This window comes from Astatotilapia calliptera, chromosome 18 (assembly GCF_964374335.1).
Source record: "Astatotilapia calliptera chromosome 18, fAstCal68.1, whole genome shotgun sequence".
NCBI lineage: Eukaryota > Metazoa > Chordata > Actinopteri > Cichliformes > Cichlidae > Astatotilapia > Astatotilapia calliptera.
Window position 1 is genome coordinate 5,711,494 of NC_137439.1, and position 16,842 is coordinate 5,728,335.

The 16,842-nt window shown below is 39.3% G+C and overlaps 3 protein-coding genes and 1 long non-coding RNA gene across 9 annotated transcripts in view; all 4 read left to right on the forward strand.

The window, feature by feature from the left end:
* Window positions 1–2,197, forward strand: part of LOC113010392 (uncharacterized) — a 3,662-nt gene extending 1,465 nt beyond the window's left edge. Inside the window, exons 1-2 of the long non-coding RNA XR_003270332.2 lie at window positions 1–719; window positions 803–2,197. The exon at window positions 1–719 is cut by the window's left edge and continues 1,465 nt beyond it. This is a non-coding gene — a long non-coding RNA (uncharacterized LOC113010392). The remainder of the gene's footprint in view (window positions 720–802) is intronic.
* Window positions 1–16,842, forward strand: part of LOC113010262 (uncharacterized) — a 74,906-nt gene that overhangs the window by 18,310 nt on the left and 39,754 nt on the right. The gene's annotated exons all lie outside the window — the stretch shown is intronic.
* On the forward strand, window positions 6,977–10,471 carry LOC113010378 (uncharacterized). Of its 2 annotated transcripts, XR_003270318.2 has the most exons (4): window positions 7,050–7,897; window positions 8,773–8,921; window positions 9,623–9,780; window positions 9,858–10,471. XR_003270318.2 is itself a non-coding variant. In XM_080292694.1 (3 exons), the coding sequence occupies exons 1-3, from the start codon at window positions 7,756–7,758 to the stop codon at window positions 10,008–10,010; spliced, it is 453 nt and encodes a 150-aa protein (XP_080148820.1). In that variant the 5' UTR covers window positions 6,977–7,755; the 3' UTR covers window positions 10,011–10,471. The 2 variants fall into 2 exon arrangements, 1 of the variants encoding a protein (XP_080148820.1); XM_080292694.1 differs by lacking the exon at window positions 8,773–8,921 and having other exon boundaries at window positions 6,977–7,897.
* Window positions 10,668–16,842, forward strand: part of LOC113010210 (uncharacterized) — a 58,678-nt gene continuing 52,503 nt past the window's right edge. The window contains exons 1-2 of one of the 2 annotated variants that reach the window (XM_026149268.2): window positions 10,668–11,098; window positions 11,938–13,730. In XM_026149268.2, the coding sequence (XP_026005053.2) occupies window positions 13,547–13,730 (184 nt within the window). In that variant the 5' untranslated portion in view covers window positions 10,668–11,098; window positions 11,938–13,546. The remainder of the gene's footprint in view (window positions 11,099–11,937; window positions 13,731–16,842) is intronic. The other variant, XM_080292648.1, reaches the window with a different exon arrangement.

Below are 16,842 nucleotides of genomic sequence, written 5' to 3' on the forward strand. Positions count from 1 at the left end.
ATCATGTTGATAACAACGATGTTTATATTTATAAATTTAAAAAAGTCACATTTATTAATCATGTAAATAAAACGCATTTATCATAAACATCCACATGATATCCGAAAGAAATTATCCAGTTCAAATGACGTTCACATTTTGAACATCGACGTCCAGGTTGGGTCATGGTTGGACGTTAAAATTGTGGACCAAGTTCAAATGTCTACAGATGTCCAGAGAATTGGTCATGGACCGACAGACCCAATATAAACATGATCTGCACATCTATCTGACGTCCAATATTTAGTAGAGAGAGTCTGACTGTCATGATCTGGATGTCTGAGCTTCCGTGGTATCCGGCCATGGGCAGGGCCTACAGCCTCCCTCACCTGGAGCTGATTGAGTCAATTAGGCTGGAGATTTAAGCTCCTTCCTGACGCCGTTTCCTCGCTAGTTCACCAACAACCCTATGTTGGTAACCAGGCCTCACGCGGCATACCAGTAATTTTCAAGTACTTTACTTACCTTGTGTTCTAGTTGCTCCTGGTTATTCCACAGTGCTGAACAACTCATCCTGGAAATGTGGTTCACCTGCCTGCTTTTTGGAATTGTGTCCTTGCCTCACCTGCCTGCCCTCAAACTACCATGAAACCTTTAACACTGAGGACAGCCGATACACACCACTAATCCCACCTGGACCACAACACCTCTCCTTCAACGCTTCATCTCCCACCTGCACAGTAAGACAAAGAAATTCATAGCCTCCACTCTCTCCAGAACTCCTCACTGGCTACCATTTTAACACTGCTCTCCTCTCTTCCAGCAGGTACCTAATCACCAGTCCAGCTCCCGTTGCTTTCTTGGACCCGTCACTCTGCTTTTACTCCTCTCTCCGAGCCAAGACCTCACGCCCTGTTTATCAAGCCTTTAGTCGAGTGCCATTGTAAACATTATCCTTGTGCTGGTTAATAGAACACTGTTGAAACATTTCCTCAGCCTCCGCTTTGGTTCTGCACGTGGGTTCAGTTTTGGTACTTGGCCTCCGGCCGTTTTGTGACACTGACAGGGAGGTGGAGAGAGGGAGCAATCGCATACAAGAATATCAGCAGAGCAGGGAATCGACATGGATATGGACTAAGGCTATGTGCACCCTGCAGGCAAAAGCGCATCAAATCTGACTTTTTGACCCTATGCTCCCCATATCCCATCATGGTATGACAGTTTGAACAGCATAAATTAGATATTTTCAAATCCGACCTGGGTCACTTTCATATGTGGTACTGAATCCGATACATATCTGATGTTTTAGAAAGCGACTGCTGTTTGAATGGTCATGTCACATTAAATCCGTCTTTTACGTCACTGACACAAGACAGAAGCCAGTTATCAGTGCTGAAGACGACAAACCAACCCCACCACTCCTGGTTCCGACTATTTTTGGTGTCTTGATGTAAAAAGAACTATTTCTGAAAAACACAATCGGAATTGTCTGTACAAAAAAAAAATACATGTGTTCATGAGGTAGCCTTAATTAAAGCCAGTTGTTTATCTGAAGTTCACAGTTTGAAGGTGTTTAAAGCAGCAAACAGTTGCAATCACTTTTCGCTGACTTGCACACTGCTAGAAGTCCTGTTGTTGTTTTTGTTGTTGTTGTTTTTTTTTACATTTTCTTTACATTGGCTTGACATATTTGGGAAGTGCTTTGTATACAGAAAAGGAATATTTTCGGGAATGACAATGTTAAGCAGTTACTCATATTGTTTGTGACCCACATACTTAGGTTGTTTATTCTCTATGTTTATATCATAACTTGTACTGCTTTTATGTGGGCACCTGTTGATACCCAGCTGTTGTTTTGAGATATAATAATTTGGATTTTGGATAATTTGGACTAATGTGTAACTTTAACAGTGTTCCATTTTGAATGGTTTGTGATATGTTGGTTGGTAGAAACTGAAACTGGATTTGAAGATGCACTTGGTAATTATTTTATATATATGTGAGTCACTTTGATGGTCCAAACTGTCCAAAGTTGCTCTGAGGTCTTGCCTCCATGCACTTATGCAATTAATCGCTAGACGGGTGTATTTATAAATAATATTATATTAGGGAAATTTTCCCAGACATATTTTTGACCTGGGGGTAGAATTGATTGTGAAATGGAAAAGGAAAAATGCTTATGAACTTGCAAATTAAAAACATGATGCATTTAAGGTAACCCTTTTCCATTTTTATTTAAAAAGAGAATTTGTTCTAGTGTCGATGGCCGAACCTGTTCCTTTTCGTGGAGATAATTTCTCCTGCCTTAAGGAAAATCCCTTCACATGGCACAGAGGAGGCTGGAGTGCAGAGAAACTGATAGAGATGCAGTTATACAGTCTACCTGGGTCCCACAAACTATCAGCTAAAGAGAATAAACAAATTAAATTGCTGCACATTTGGCAGACTAACATTTTCAGAGTAATTTTAAACAATAAAATATATAATTTTACAACATTACATGTAAAGAGTCAAGTGGAAGTTTTTCTAAAGTTATTTAATGATATTTATATTATGGAAGCAGATTTTTGACATTTTACCTTTTTCCTCATTTTCAGATAAAATAAACACGCACAAAACAAAAGCAAACGGCCAGAACACAAAGCTGGAAAACCCACCCGATTTACAAAAATCAACTCAAAATTCTCCCACACAACAGAACCTCCGCTATTCCTCGCTGGCTCCAAATCTCTCAGTGGAATGATCAGTGGTTCGCTGTCACCATCAAAACACTCCACAAATCCCGCGAATGATTCGCTTCCTTATAAACCATTGAATCAGATACCGAAGCAGTTAGGCTCTAAATGAAGCTTCGGATGTCACTGATCACGTGACTCTGGCCAAACGAATCAAGCTTCGACACAGTGCTTCTGAAGCAGTTTGTTGATTTTTTTTGACACACGCACCGGAGCTTCAGCTTCAAGCGGGCCATCACTAGTCTCCACCAGTTCTCAGCCAGTCTGTCAGCTACCTTGTGGTTGTCACCAGGTCATGTAAAAGTTCTGTTCTATGTTATGATTGAAATTGACTTGACTCTCTTCTCCCTCCAAGTGGTCACGCCACGAGCCCATGTCACTTACCTCAATACCTTAGAGTTACCTACCTCTTCCATTGGCTGCTGATCTCACTCTCTGGAATACTGACCTGTCTGGCATCACGCTCCTCTGGATTTCCACCATCTCATCTGCTTCTTCTCCTGCCCACCAGTTTCTAATACTCCTGGAAAACAGATTAGAAGTTGTTTTCTCCTGGTCACTCACTCCGATTTTCCCTCCGATCATTAACTTTTCTCTCCTCTGTTGCAGTGCCTTTTACCCTGATATCCATTATCACTCACACGGCAGAACCAGAGCTCCTAGACTGATACCACGTAGCCATAATTGTAAATACACAACAAAGTAGTGAAAAGCAATTCTTGCCTCTGCAATGTGTCTTGCATTTGGATCCACGCTCTCTTTCTCATAGGCCACTTGGCCCTAACACTTGAGCTGTCTCATATTGCTAGGCAGCGCTGGGTTGTCTTCTTTGAATGTTGCAGGGATATTAGTAGCCATTGTAATCTCTCTCTCACTCTTCTGGTTCAAATCCTTGGGTTTTCCCCTTTTCTATTTCTTTTATCTGGATGTTAAATTTAATTAACTTACAATTTGTTTATGCATTTCCTTTTAGGTTGTTCTCATTTTAGTGTTAGTTTTTTGTTTTTATTAGTATTATCAATTCTTTGTCTACTTTTTTGAAAATCGTGAATATTAGTTTATTCTTTATCATTGCTCTGATCTTTATTTTAATCAATTGATCCCTTTTTTATTTCTTAATTGTTTATAAATGTATAATTTTTATTTTTATTTTTATTTATTACTTCTAATATAAGTTCCATCTGTTCCGACCAGGGCTGTGGGGTGACCTGCAGTATCAGCCTCCTTCCACCAGATAGAGGCAGATACAATAGCACTTTAGCTCAGTCCTACCACTAGTTGACACTAATTCACTCACATGTTTTCGTAAGTGAATTCAGTAATTCACCTAGCAGCGGCCCCTGTCCGTGAGATCTTAAACACTCACCTCTGGCAGAGCTTCGACAGCATTCAGAGGGAAACTGAGTTTGAATGGACCATCTTCAGGACCTTTATTGCTGAGGCTGCTGCACTGAGCTGTGGACCGTGTCATGGTGGTAAACCCCGAACCAGCTGGTGGACATCAGGCTGAGGAATGATTATGAGATTATGTCATGCTGTCATAAATAGGGATAGGTATCGAAAACCGGTTCTTGTTGAGAACCGATTCCCACTGTTTCAATTCCTTGGCATTGGTTGCCATTTTTGCAAACGATTCCCTTATCGATTCCAGTCGCCCCGAATGACGTCACCACATTGCGGAGCGTCATTTACCTGGCAGGAAACACGGTGCCTAAGCTCAAACGCTCAAAAGTTTGATTATAGTTTACAAGAACGGATGACAACAGGGCAACTTGCAATACTTGCAAAGTAGATACTTCATTTAAGGGAGGAAACACTACGAATATGCAAAAGCATTTGCTCACAAAACACACGATGACCTTAAATGAATGTCGTGTTTTTAATTCCGCTCCGGATTCGTGAATCTCAACCCAGCAGCAGCGGTAACATTTGCACGTCCTCTCCCGTTAATGCGGCAGGTAAATAATCAACTAACAGTGCATATTATGTTACCGCGATCTGCCTTATTACAAAACCATTACTGTGCATTTAGGTGACCATGATGAGAGAGACAGACAGAGTCTGGCTCAGATGCTGGCAATTCTCACTGCAGTCTACCGTTAGCGTCTCCTTTCAGGCCGGGATAGACGAATGTCACCGAGCAGAGACTAAGTTTGTGGTAAAAGGCTTGAACCCATTTGCCACAGCAGATTCCCCCGATTTTCGGTAAGTGAATGTGTTTAATTGTAGGCAGGGACATTACTGGATATTCTTGTGTAATTGCTACAGAATAATTGATGTTATACTTTGTTATTGCCACAGAAGAATATTCATTTTATTATTTTACATTTACAATTTTTTTTCCTGGGGACCCTGTGACACCCCATTGAAGAGCCGTAGGCTGGATCTCTTAAGATCTCACTGTTGGGTTTGTAAGGCCATGTTACTCCTAAATTTCTATCTTGTTCAAAGAGAAGATATAAAACAAAGTTCTAAGCTAATCGACCTTAGTGTTCTCCTTTTTTAAAAAGAATCGATAAAGAATTGAATCGTTAAACAGAATCGAAAATGGAATCGGAATCATGAAAATCTTATCAATACCCATCCCTAGTCATAAAATAGATGTTATCTGATATACTGAGACATTTGGAGTGGGTGTAGTAGACACTTAAACAAACTTCTCGTAATTTCCGTCCCAACTACAGCTGGACTGCATGCCATCGGGCATACCGGGCATTTGCTTGGTGTGAGCCAATGGTGATTTTTTGTTTTCATGGGCTGATATTTTGGAGTTTTGTTTGTTTTTTTAAAATAAATAACCGGTATAAACAATTAAAGGTGGTGGACTGGGCAAAGGGTCATGATCGACTCTGGGCTGGACCAATTACAGCCGAGGAGCTCCTCCTTGCTTGGGCAAAGGCCCTGAAAGCAATGTTATCACAGACAAACAGAAGAAAATTGTATTGAAGGGAAACGGAACAAGATTTTTCCCGTACTTCAGCTGAAAAAAGACACAAAGCTGGAGTTATTCTGTCTTTACCATGCGCAGCTGCCTCTTCTTCTCTTTTCTCCCCCCCCCTGTTGCTACTTCAATCCTGAAAATGGTCAATGATCAGCTGATCGGCTTTTCTGTCGCAAGTCCCATCTCTCTTGTTTGTTTATCGTCCACTTTGCGCCAGAAAGAGGAAACCAGCGGATAAACAGCAGCACGTTTAAGCTTGATAAGCTGTTGTTAGAATGTGTTTAATAGTGATGGTGAGATGAAGCCTCGTGATGAACGGAAGCTTTCCATCCAACTGGTCGACTCATGGTTCGAAGCATTGTGATGATTCATTTGCTCTACTGCGCCATCAAGTGGACGATTCAAGTGAAACAGGCTCTGTGATTATAATGATGTGACGTTATAAGAATCAGCGCAAAAAGGGCGTAAACACAAAGCCCGCCGACGGATCAGAATCAGCGAGCTGTCGGCTTTCGGCCCTGACCGTGTCCGTGCCGTCGGGTGAGAAAGGCCACATCTCACTGATTCTGATGTGTCGGCGGGTCCGTGCTTTGTGTTTACGTCTTTGTGCATAATAGCCTACGTGCATCTGCTGTCATTTACTGTTTTAGCTGTTTGGTGGTTGTTGGAATTTAGTGAGGTTTAACCTGAGATTCTGGCATTTGGGGCAAAATAAATTTATATTAAAAATCGATTCAGGATTTTAATGAATCAATATCACGTTATCCAAGCTAGAATCGATTTTAATCGATAATCAAAACCCGCCCCTAGTAACTGTGTAATCATGCTTATGTACATCTGGATAATGACACAAACTGTGTGGCGCTTCACTTTTTAATAAATTTAAAGACATAAGTCAGGCTATAGGATCTGTAGTGTTGTTTATTTATATTATGGTACTTATCAGTTGTGATATTTATTACTGTGTGCATAATTTATTAGAAGAGAAAAAAAATCTCTTCCTTGCTGGTTCCATCGAAGAAAAAATGCTCAAGTAACTATGTAGCACGTACGTAATCCAATTCCACAACACAGTGTGATGAGGGAATCAGCTGTGTTTTGCTGCCCATTTTATTTTGAATCTGGCGCGAACCGGCGAGCCAATTCCTGAATCAGTCACGTGGTACTGACTGCCCACGAGGCCTCGAACGTAATCAAAGCAAGCCTCTGTACGCGCTTCACAAAAACTCCCCCGAGATTACTCGACGCACGCTTCGAAGCTTCGACACACAGGACACATCACTAGTGTTTAATATTACTTTCTAGTGTCAGCAGATGTTTGCTGGAGCCATGGTCGATATCCTTTTGCTGCAGCACTCAGAAAAATTATGGTTCTTAAATGGTTCTTCAGATGTCTTCATGGTTCTTTAAAGAACCATGCGTCAAAGAACCTTTTTATTTTGTGGATGGTTCTTCAGCTATTACAAATGGTTCTTTAAAGAACAAAAGGTTCTTCATCCTTAGCAATCTAAGTTTGATGGTGTAAATGGCATAAATATTTATTCACTATAATGAGGCTGTTAATTATACTGTGTGTTTTCTTTGTGTGCATGTGTGTGCGAAGGGGGAGGGCGGGATACCTGGCAATTACCCTTTAAGAGAAGATGGTAGGAAACTGAATATTCAAATAAAAGTTAGAAATATTTGCAAACAGTAGACACAATACACACATTCAAATACTGTACTTTAGTTTTAAATTTTAATAAAGCATTACTATTTTCTACTCCAAGGCATTACTTTTGAGATTATTATATATTTTTGAAAATATAGCATAATGATAATACTAGTTATTGTAAACTTTACAAACCACCTAGCAGTATGTAAAGTCAAATTATAAAATACAAGTAAATAACAACTGCAGAACAGAATGTCAGTGTAATGAACACACACTTCGTTTTGACAAAGCACACTGCTTAGGTAAATGATCTGAGTAGTTGTTCATCACTGAGCAATTTGTTGATATGTGTTTCGAGCCAAATAAATGACAGGGAGAGAGAGAGTGACGTCAGAACACGTCATACTATAACCTCCCGGGAGCGGACGGAGGGGTCAGTCGTTGGGATGCGCATGCGCAGACAGAGTGTGCGAGCGGCGGGCCTTGACCTTTCGGGAAAAAAACTCACGGACGGTGACAGCGAGGCGGATAACAGTCTTCAGTACCTGCTGGACTTTGAAGCTGTGGATTCTGGGACTGTTAGAAAAGGTAAAACAGTTTCATTAAAACCTTATTACTGTTTTGTTTTTGTTACTCGTCATTGTAGCTTGCTGTTAATGTTGTGCTAACAGTAGCGATTAGCTAGATACGTTAGCCGTTGACGTCAAACCACTGTTATAATTAAGTGAAGCTGCTCCCAGCTAATTTGAACCTTTGGCTTCTAAAATATGTGGTTCAATTGCGTGCTGCGTACATAACCTAATGTCAGCTAGACCGAAATTAAAATGTAATATATTGTTAAAGTCACTAAAATGGCGCCTGAAGCCTGTTGTGGCGTGAGCTCTGTGTCTGCTCTAGAAACTCTGAAATTCTGTAGATCTGAGCCGTACATTAAATACTCACATGAACCTCTACTTTGAATTCTGTATGAGCTGTATAAAATGCAGCTATGCATAAGTGTTTTGAATGAATAATTAGATTAGATAACTCTTTATTGTCTAATCGAATTATATAGAAATGAATAGAAATGTGACATGAGAAGGTGTCTTTGACTGTTCCTGCATAACTTAGTTTCGGACTAGTTGACAAGTTATGCTCCGGTCATTTGATGTTTCCAAGATGTTCTTTTGTAATATAGTTAATTTTTTTGTATATTTCATTTATCCACCATCATACATACAAGCTAAGAAGAGGTCGTTATACTAACAAGAGGTATCAACGCTGGGCCAAAGTTCAGCACATGGTTAAAGTTTGTAATCCAGCCAGGGTGTAAATATCACTCAGCAGCCAGAGCTGAAGCAGGTAGCATCAACACATAAATCTACTCTACCCGGCTTAAATCACAAGAGCACCTCTGACCAAAAAGCTGTAGATTTTTCTTGTTTGCACAAATTAATCCAGATTCACATTAATTGTGTTCACAGCTCCAACAAAATGAGGAAGAGGAGGGGGAGAAACACAATTAGGTTGAATTACAATTGGATGGAAGGCGAGGACAAGGAGAAGGAAGCTTAGGATGAGGAGGAAGAAAAGCAGCAGGAGCATCTTTAGGGATCCCTATGATGTCATTGAGGTTTGTTTCATTAATATGGTCCTCTCACAAAGAAAGATGACTTGTTTTAGTTCACCTACTTCCTGTATTAAATAGTGATGTGCAAAATGTTGTGAAAAACCACAGAGCAGGTACGCATAGTGCATCTGCAGGTAAATGAACATCAAATCTCTAAGACAGACTGAAATCTGTATATTTATCACCCTTATGATAAAACCCATGTCAGCCATTGGTTTATGGACTTTGTATTTTGAAGCCTCAACATTTGCTTTATTGCTGTTGCTATGTTGGGACCATATTAGGATGAGGGATCAGAATCTGGAGTCGTGCACACTATTGTTTCATTTAGTGTGTATCCATAAGATTTGTACAGCAGATCCAAGTTGTGCCTTGAAAACAGGAAAGTCGTCTGCATAGAGGAGAACTGTAATAGCAGGCTTGTACAAAGTGAGGCTTTGTGCACTCGTTTTATTTCTGTCACCCTGTTTTGATGCAGATTTCACTTGAAATCAGGCAAGAACTGGACTTATTTTTTATAATGTGTTCTTGTGAATTGATTGTGTATCGAATATGTTTGATTTGACTTTCTGCAAGACAACAGTCGTCCACTGGCCAAAAAAGTTTTCCAAATACCTCCACGTGATCTAGCCTGGATTTAGAAAAGAATAGCAAAAAAAATCTGCACCTCCTGCTTCAGATGCAATTTGTGTTTCTGTGTTCAGAGGCAGCGGTGAGACCTCGGATCATCCAGCTGGAGAGCCTGACCAGGAGGAGTCGAACATTAACTCAGCTCTTCCAGGGCACCCTGCAGACTCGGCTGTTGGCATCGGCGAGGGATGACGTGAACGCCAAACTGGAGTCCATCACAGGTCAACTGCAGGTATGCGAGTCAGACCTTCTGAGGAGGGTTTCACTTTTCTCTCTTCTTTATAATTGACTCTTTTCTCTCTCTTTCAGCTCCTTGTCTCAGAGTGGGAGGGATTTGAAGCACAAAGGGAGGAACTTGTCGTTTGGTTGGCTTATATGGATGTCCGCCTGAGTGAGGTTGACCAGCTGACAGGAAACACCAGTGCAAAAACTGAAACAACTGCAGGTGTGGGCTTGTTTTGATATGACATATATTTGATATGAAACATACGTCAGAGACATTATCCTAAACTGGACTAACAAAGGACCATGAGTACAACATGAAATGTACATTACATGGTGTAATGCTAAAGTTCATTGATCATTTTAATCATAAACTTGTTGAAATATTTTTACTGAACATGCAAACATCTGCTGATGAAAATGTGTTGATTTATTGGTCTGTTATGAAGCTGTTGCTATTTCTAATGTGTTTTATCACTTTCTGATGTTTTATTAATTAAACAATACATGTATTATTTGTTGTGTTATCTGTAGCTATAGTATTTATATATATTTATTTATAGTATAGCAAATATATTTAATTATTACTGTTTAAAACACTAATATGTGACATGTATTAGTAGTGATGTTATGCTGAGGGTTAAAATGCCTTTTTGTGTTTTGGTATACTACAAAATGACAATAAACCATTAATATATGTCTATGCTGTGCTCGTATTTATTTTACCCTACTCAAATTCAATTTATGATGCATTTTATTTTGAAAGATTTAAAATGGTTTTTTAAAGAACCATTTGAAGGACCTTTTTAAAAATGGTTCTTTAAAGAACCATTTTTAAAAAGGTTCTTTGAAAAACCATTAAAGGTGCCCCAAAGAACCATTTCTTGATGGTTCTTTGGGGCACCTTTAATGGTTCTTCAATGAACCACTGAAAGAAATGGTTCTTCAAAGAACCATTGTTTGAAAGGTTCTTTGTGGCACCAAAAAAGGTTCTTCTATGGCATCAGTCTAAAGAACCACTTTTGGTTCCAGTTGGCACCTTTATTTTTCTGAGTGAGACTCTACACTCTGCCTATGGTCAATAAAATTGAAATGGTTACAGATTTTGCTTCTTTTCTTGGTGTCAGTCATTTTCATTACTATACTTTTCTAATGTGATGATGTTGTCCCTTGCTCTCTTTCTCTCCCTCTCCCCCCTGCTCTGTTCCTGTGCTACTGCGAGTGTACCGCTCCTCCCCCCTGCTCCGCAAACATAAGGCAGTGTTTGCGTTCCTTCCCCCTCAACTCAGTGCAAACACAAGGCTCACATGCAGCGTGAAGCGAGAAAGGTGAGAGAGAGAGGGTGAGAGAAAGAAAAAAAAAAGAAACAAGGCTCCCAATCAAGGGCGTAGATTTGGTTTTGGCATTGGTGGGGATGGATGATTCAACCACCAAACCCTGCCCTGTTTCTTTTTTTTCCTTTTTGTCTTTGCTTCTTGATAAAAAAAAAAAAAAAAGAAAGAAAGAGAGAAATATACTTGCCTACATATGCTATTCTACATGCTTTTAAACCATTTAAAATTACAATTCATAGTTTTATATGTGAATTGTATAATGTTAATTACTATTAAACAAATGTATTTTAGACTTTAGGTTACCTCAGCCATATTCCATATAAATCGGGTATCATACAAAAGAAAAAAAAAGCTTCAAATACAGTCATGACAATAAAAGAATATGACTTTAAGGACTTAACAACATTACTTCAGTTATATTACACCAACATCTCTTATATACATTAGCACTAAGGGAACACTGAATGACCTGGTGGGTTTTGTCCATAAAACTACTCATCTAAGATTACCACAAAGTAAAAGATCTCTCAGAAAAATTATGCAACATTTAAGCACAAAAATTACTAATGAGGCACTCATATGGATATTGGTGGGGACATGTCCCTTGTGTCCATGCGAAATCTACGCCCTTGCTCCCGATTGTTCTAGGAATCCATCCTACCCGTTGTTTTTGCCCATGCGCACAACACGAAATTAAGTGGCGAACCCTCCTACCTTTGTGAATATTAGCTAGAAAAATACTCTGATGGGTAAAATTAAGTGCCAAACCATGCTACCTTTGTGAATGTGACCTACAAACATACTTTGACCCACATCCACCCATCCACATTAAGGGGACGGCTGTGGAGCGTGTGAGCAGCTTCAAGTTCCTGGGAGTCCACATCTCCGAGGATCTCACCTGGACGACCAACTGCTCCAAGCTGGTCAAGAAGGCTCACCAGCGCCTCTTCTTCTTGAGGACTCTGAGGAAGAACCACCTGTCCTCAGACATCCTGGTGAACTTCTATCGCTGCACCATCGAGAGCATCCTGACCAACTGTATAACAGTCTGGTACGGGAACTGCTCTGCCTCGGACCGGAAGGCGTTGCAGAGGGTCGTGAAAACTGCCCAGCGCATCGCCGGAGCACCACTTCCTGCCATAAAAGACATCTACAGGACGCGGTGTCTGAAAAGGGCTGGGAAAATCATCAAAGACCCCAGTCACCCATCACATGGACTCTTCACCCTCCTGCCCTCTGGGAGGCGCTACAGGAGCCTCCGGACTAAGACCACCAGGTACCGGAACAGCTTCTTCCCCACAGCTGTCAGACTCCTGAACTCTGCCTCCTGACATCTGACCCACGTTAAACTCATGGACTGAACATACACACACCCACAATGGACAACTGTACCCTCAAACACACAATAATAACATGGACTGAACCACCACTCACAACCACTAGCACTTTATATAGCCTCTGTAGAAACTACAAAAAAGAAAGATGGAAAATATAATAAAAAAAACAAGAAGATGCTGTATGAATTTATATGAAAAGTGATGCTTCAGTGAATAGAGGGACGATGCTATTACTATGAAATGACAGCTGTGTGCCAAGTTGGATTCTGCTAGCCTTGACATTTTCCACATTTACAGTTAAAATGCAAACACCCTCACTTATCTTAACTGCACTACTGTATAGCTCTGTGTAAATAATCATTCTGTACATTCAATAATCTTTAATCCTACAACTGTTTACAACTTGCATAGTTCCCATTTCTGTATAGCTGTATATCTCAGATTCTGTAAAGTTATTTATTTCATATTCTGTATAGTTTTTCATATTTATATCCTGTTCATAGCCTGTACATAGCTTGTACTCACTACAGCCTGTACATACTTATAGTTATAGAATATTTACAACATACTTCATACCGTGTACATTATAACATACCATAATAGACCCATTTCTGTAATATACTCACATATCTATATTATTGCTAATATATATTGTAATATATCTATATCACTAAAGCACTTCTGGATGGATGCAAACTGCATTTCGTTGCCCTGTACCTGTGCATGTGCAATGACAATAAAGTTGAATTCTATTCTATTCTATTCTTTAATGTGTAAAATGAAGTGGCAAACCGTCCTGGCTTTACAAATATGAGCTACAAGCATACTGTCATACCTACTTGAATTTGTGGTGGAATTACTCTGACAGCAGAAATGTGTATAAACTACTTAAGGTAATTTATTTATTTATTTATTTATTTATTTATTTATTTATTTATTTATTTATTTATTTATTTATTTATTTATTTATTTTTAATTTTTTGAGCGTCGTTCCAGACCATACTCCATACCAGTTGGTGGCGGTAATGCACCTTTCAATTGTTTGCCAACCGCCAATACAACTGTAAGAAAGAAAGAAAGAAAGAAGTTTCAAGACTTTAGTTGGATGGTATCGGTTGTTGTAGCAATGTCTACAGTTCAGCATCTGAGAGAGGTTATCCAGGAGAGATTAACTACTGCTGCAGAAGAAATCTTCTCAGAGTTTGCAAAAACGATCGTCCGGTATGAGGAAGAGATCAGTCAGCTAAGACTGCTGAATATCAGACCCGGGATAAAGTCACACAATACAGGTATGTAAACTTGTTGCGGTTGCGGGATCATTGTGTGATTCACGTGGGCATCAGCACCAACTTAGCGACTTTGTCGCTATATTTGGCGAGTTTTCAGACCCCTTTAGCTAGTGATGGGCAGATGAAGCTTCATGAAGCACTGAAGCTTTTCATCCAATTGATTCACCCCAGCGCTAAGCTTCTTGAAACTTCATTTGCTCTGGTAGGACATATACTGAATGTAAAAATATGAGTTGGAATGAATTTGAAGAGTGTGGCCTTAAATGTCAACAACAAAAGGAGTGTGTAAAACATGTATATTGTAGTGATGCAGTATGAAGGAAACGGCTTCCTCCGAGGCGTGGGCGTCTATCAGCAGAGATTGTCCCTTAATCTGTAACACAGTCAAATATATTCTCAAGTAACATTCAAGCATGCCATTCAGCGTGTTAGTACCAGCTCGGGAGCAGCTTGGGAGAACAAGAAAACAGAGACTGCTTCAGATTGTCTTCCCAAATCGACTCAACTTTATTCACAAGTACAACAGTTTATATAGAGGGTAAAATTCATGAGACAGCAGATTATCAGTTTAAACCAGTACAGACCAAGATAAGGGAGCGTCTTCCTGCCCTTGGGTGAAGAAGCATCCTTTGTGTAGTTTATCAGTTCAGCTACAATTGTGATTATCTCAGCGACATATTTTCAAGGCACAAAACAAAGAGTTCTTTCATTAGTGAATTCTGAAACAAACCATCTGGCCTTCAACAGGCGTCTCCTACAGAGGCGGAGCCAGACATTTGAAACACCCGGGGCTTAGCCCTAAAGGGTAGTATGCATGTGTTTTTGTTTTGGGGGGGGGGTTAGAAATGACTGAAAGATTAATAGGCTCTGTTTTGAGTTTTGTTCAAAAAAGAATGACTTCATATAGGGAAAAATATATATCACACATGCAGGACACCTTAAACTAGTTTTTTAATTAAGCAGCAAGGCAGAACAAAGTCGGGGCTGTATCAAGACACAGGGACTAAACCCCAATTCAACCAGACCCAGAACTGGTCCGGAATTAAAACAGGACTACAACAGTTCAAACTCATCACTACTTAGGATTTAACCAAGACAGAACCAGAATCAGAACTAGATGATAGCACTAAAAATCATCATAGACCTGCACTACACTTATTTTTTTAATTCTACCAAAGTACAATATTTAGATTGAGAAAAGTTTATATAATTATTTAGCCTTGTTGTGCAAACAAGCCTAATAAATGTTCAAGCTTAATAAATGTAGAATTTGAAAAATAGCAAACCTAAAAAGAAACACTAGGTACGAGATACATGAGGACCTGTGATACGGTGATACTTTTGGTAAACAACCATTTGACTAACATGTCTGTCTCACCTGCTCTTGTTCATCTCTGTTCTGTCCTCATTCTCCTCTCTCTCCCTCTCTGTTCCTCTCTCTCTCTCTGTTCCTCTCTCTCCCTCTTTGTGCTGACAATCATCAAATATACAGTTGAAACCAGATATTTACAAACTCTTCAGAAAACACAAACACTTTTTAAATTGTAACATCAAATCAGACTAAATGTTTATTTTTTTAGATTGATAAATATAAAAAACATATTTGTTAACTTTAAGAGTAAAGTGAGAAACTATCTGTATTTCTTAATTTTAAATGGCACCAAATTGTATTCAAACTTGAGCCACACTTATGGAGCTCCACAGTTCTTTTCCTGGTGTTTTGGTTGACATCTCTTGATGTTCCCATGTCAAAGAAACAGGCTCTGTGTTTTGCCTTGTATGCATCCACAGCTGTGCCACCAATTTACTCACATGGACTCTACTAACCTATCAGAAGCTTCTTCAGCTCAGAATGGAATCGTCTGGAGTTTTCTTATTAATTAACAATAAACTTAGTGTACATGTACTCCTAATTTTGATCAAAGTGATAAAAAAAATGGACAGCTCTGTCTCTCTTTATTCTGACATTTAACTAATTCAAAAGATATTTCAATATTTATCTAAAACAAAAGTTTACTCTAAATTGATGTTGTACAGTAAAAATGTTTTCTCCCTAAAGTGTATGTAAATATCTGGTTACAAATGTGAATATCCTGCTGTGTACTGAAATCCCTCTTGTTTTGCATAGAAATATACTGAACAACATACAAAGCATAATATATAAAATAACATTTACCTGAGTTTTTTCTTTGAAAGAAGCCTCTAATGTCCATTCTTATATTTTAGTACATAACTGAAACCGATTTAGTCGGGGAGGGTAACAACTGAAAATATGAAATAAACACACGTAAGCTAAGACTCTAAAAAATAGCATTTGTTCGGCTTTTCATTTCGCCATTTGTTGATTCACTTGAAGAGCAAGTAACGTAATATTGGTCAAGTGATCAGTTTGATATCAATCTTTCGTGATGCACCGTCATATTTACATTATTTGTACGGTACGAATGATTTGCTTTGGTACCTGGTCGAACTTAAGCTCTTCTTAGTATGGCTGGCTCCGTTTCTCCAACAGCGCACACAGGTAGCAGCTGCCCCGCCCCCTCGCTCAGTCGCTTAGTGCCTGAACTCGGATCATACCAATATCAGGGGGGATTCACGCACAGTCGTAAATTCCCACAGTGTGCACTATGTGCTTCGAATATTGTGTGTACTTTTTGTTTTATACAGTTGTCAGCCAGACATCTAACTATGAAAAAATTACACTCCAAAATACCCCGGACTTCTGACAAAACAACCCGGGCTTAAGCCCAGTAAGCCACCCCCACGCTCCGCCCCTGGTCTCCTAAAAGATTAAGAAACTAATGTAGCTGAGGGAGTGATCTCTGTGGTATTTCAACCTTGTACCAGCCTGTGATTCTCACACATCAATTCTTGGGTCAAAGAGAAAAATAACTAAAACAAAGGGGCCTTAGTGAATGACAGAGTTTTCCTGCATAATGTCACTATAAAACAATATCCAGTAAATGCTCCCATGGTACTAAAATACCTAACAGTTCCACTCTTTTATTATTTTTTAAAATAATAACTCAAATAGAAAGGAAAAATCACAAATGTAATAACATAATATAAAAAGCAAATCATAAAATGTAATAGTTCACAACCTAATGTTCAA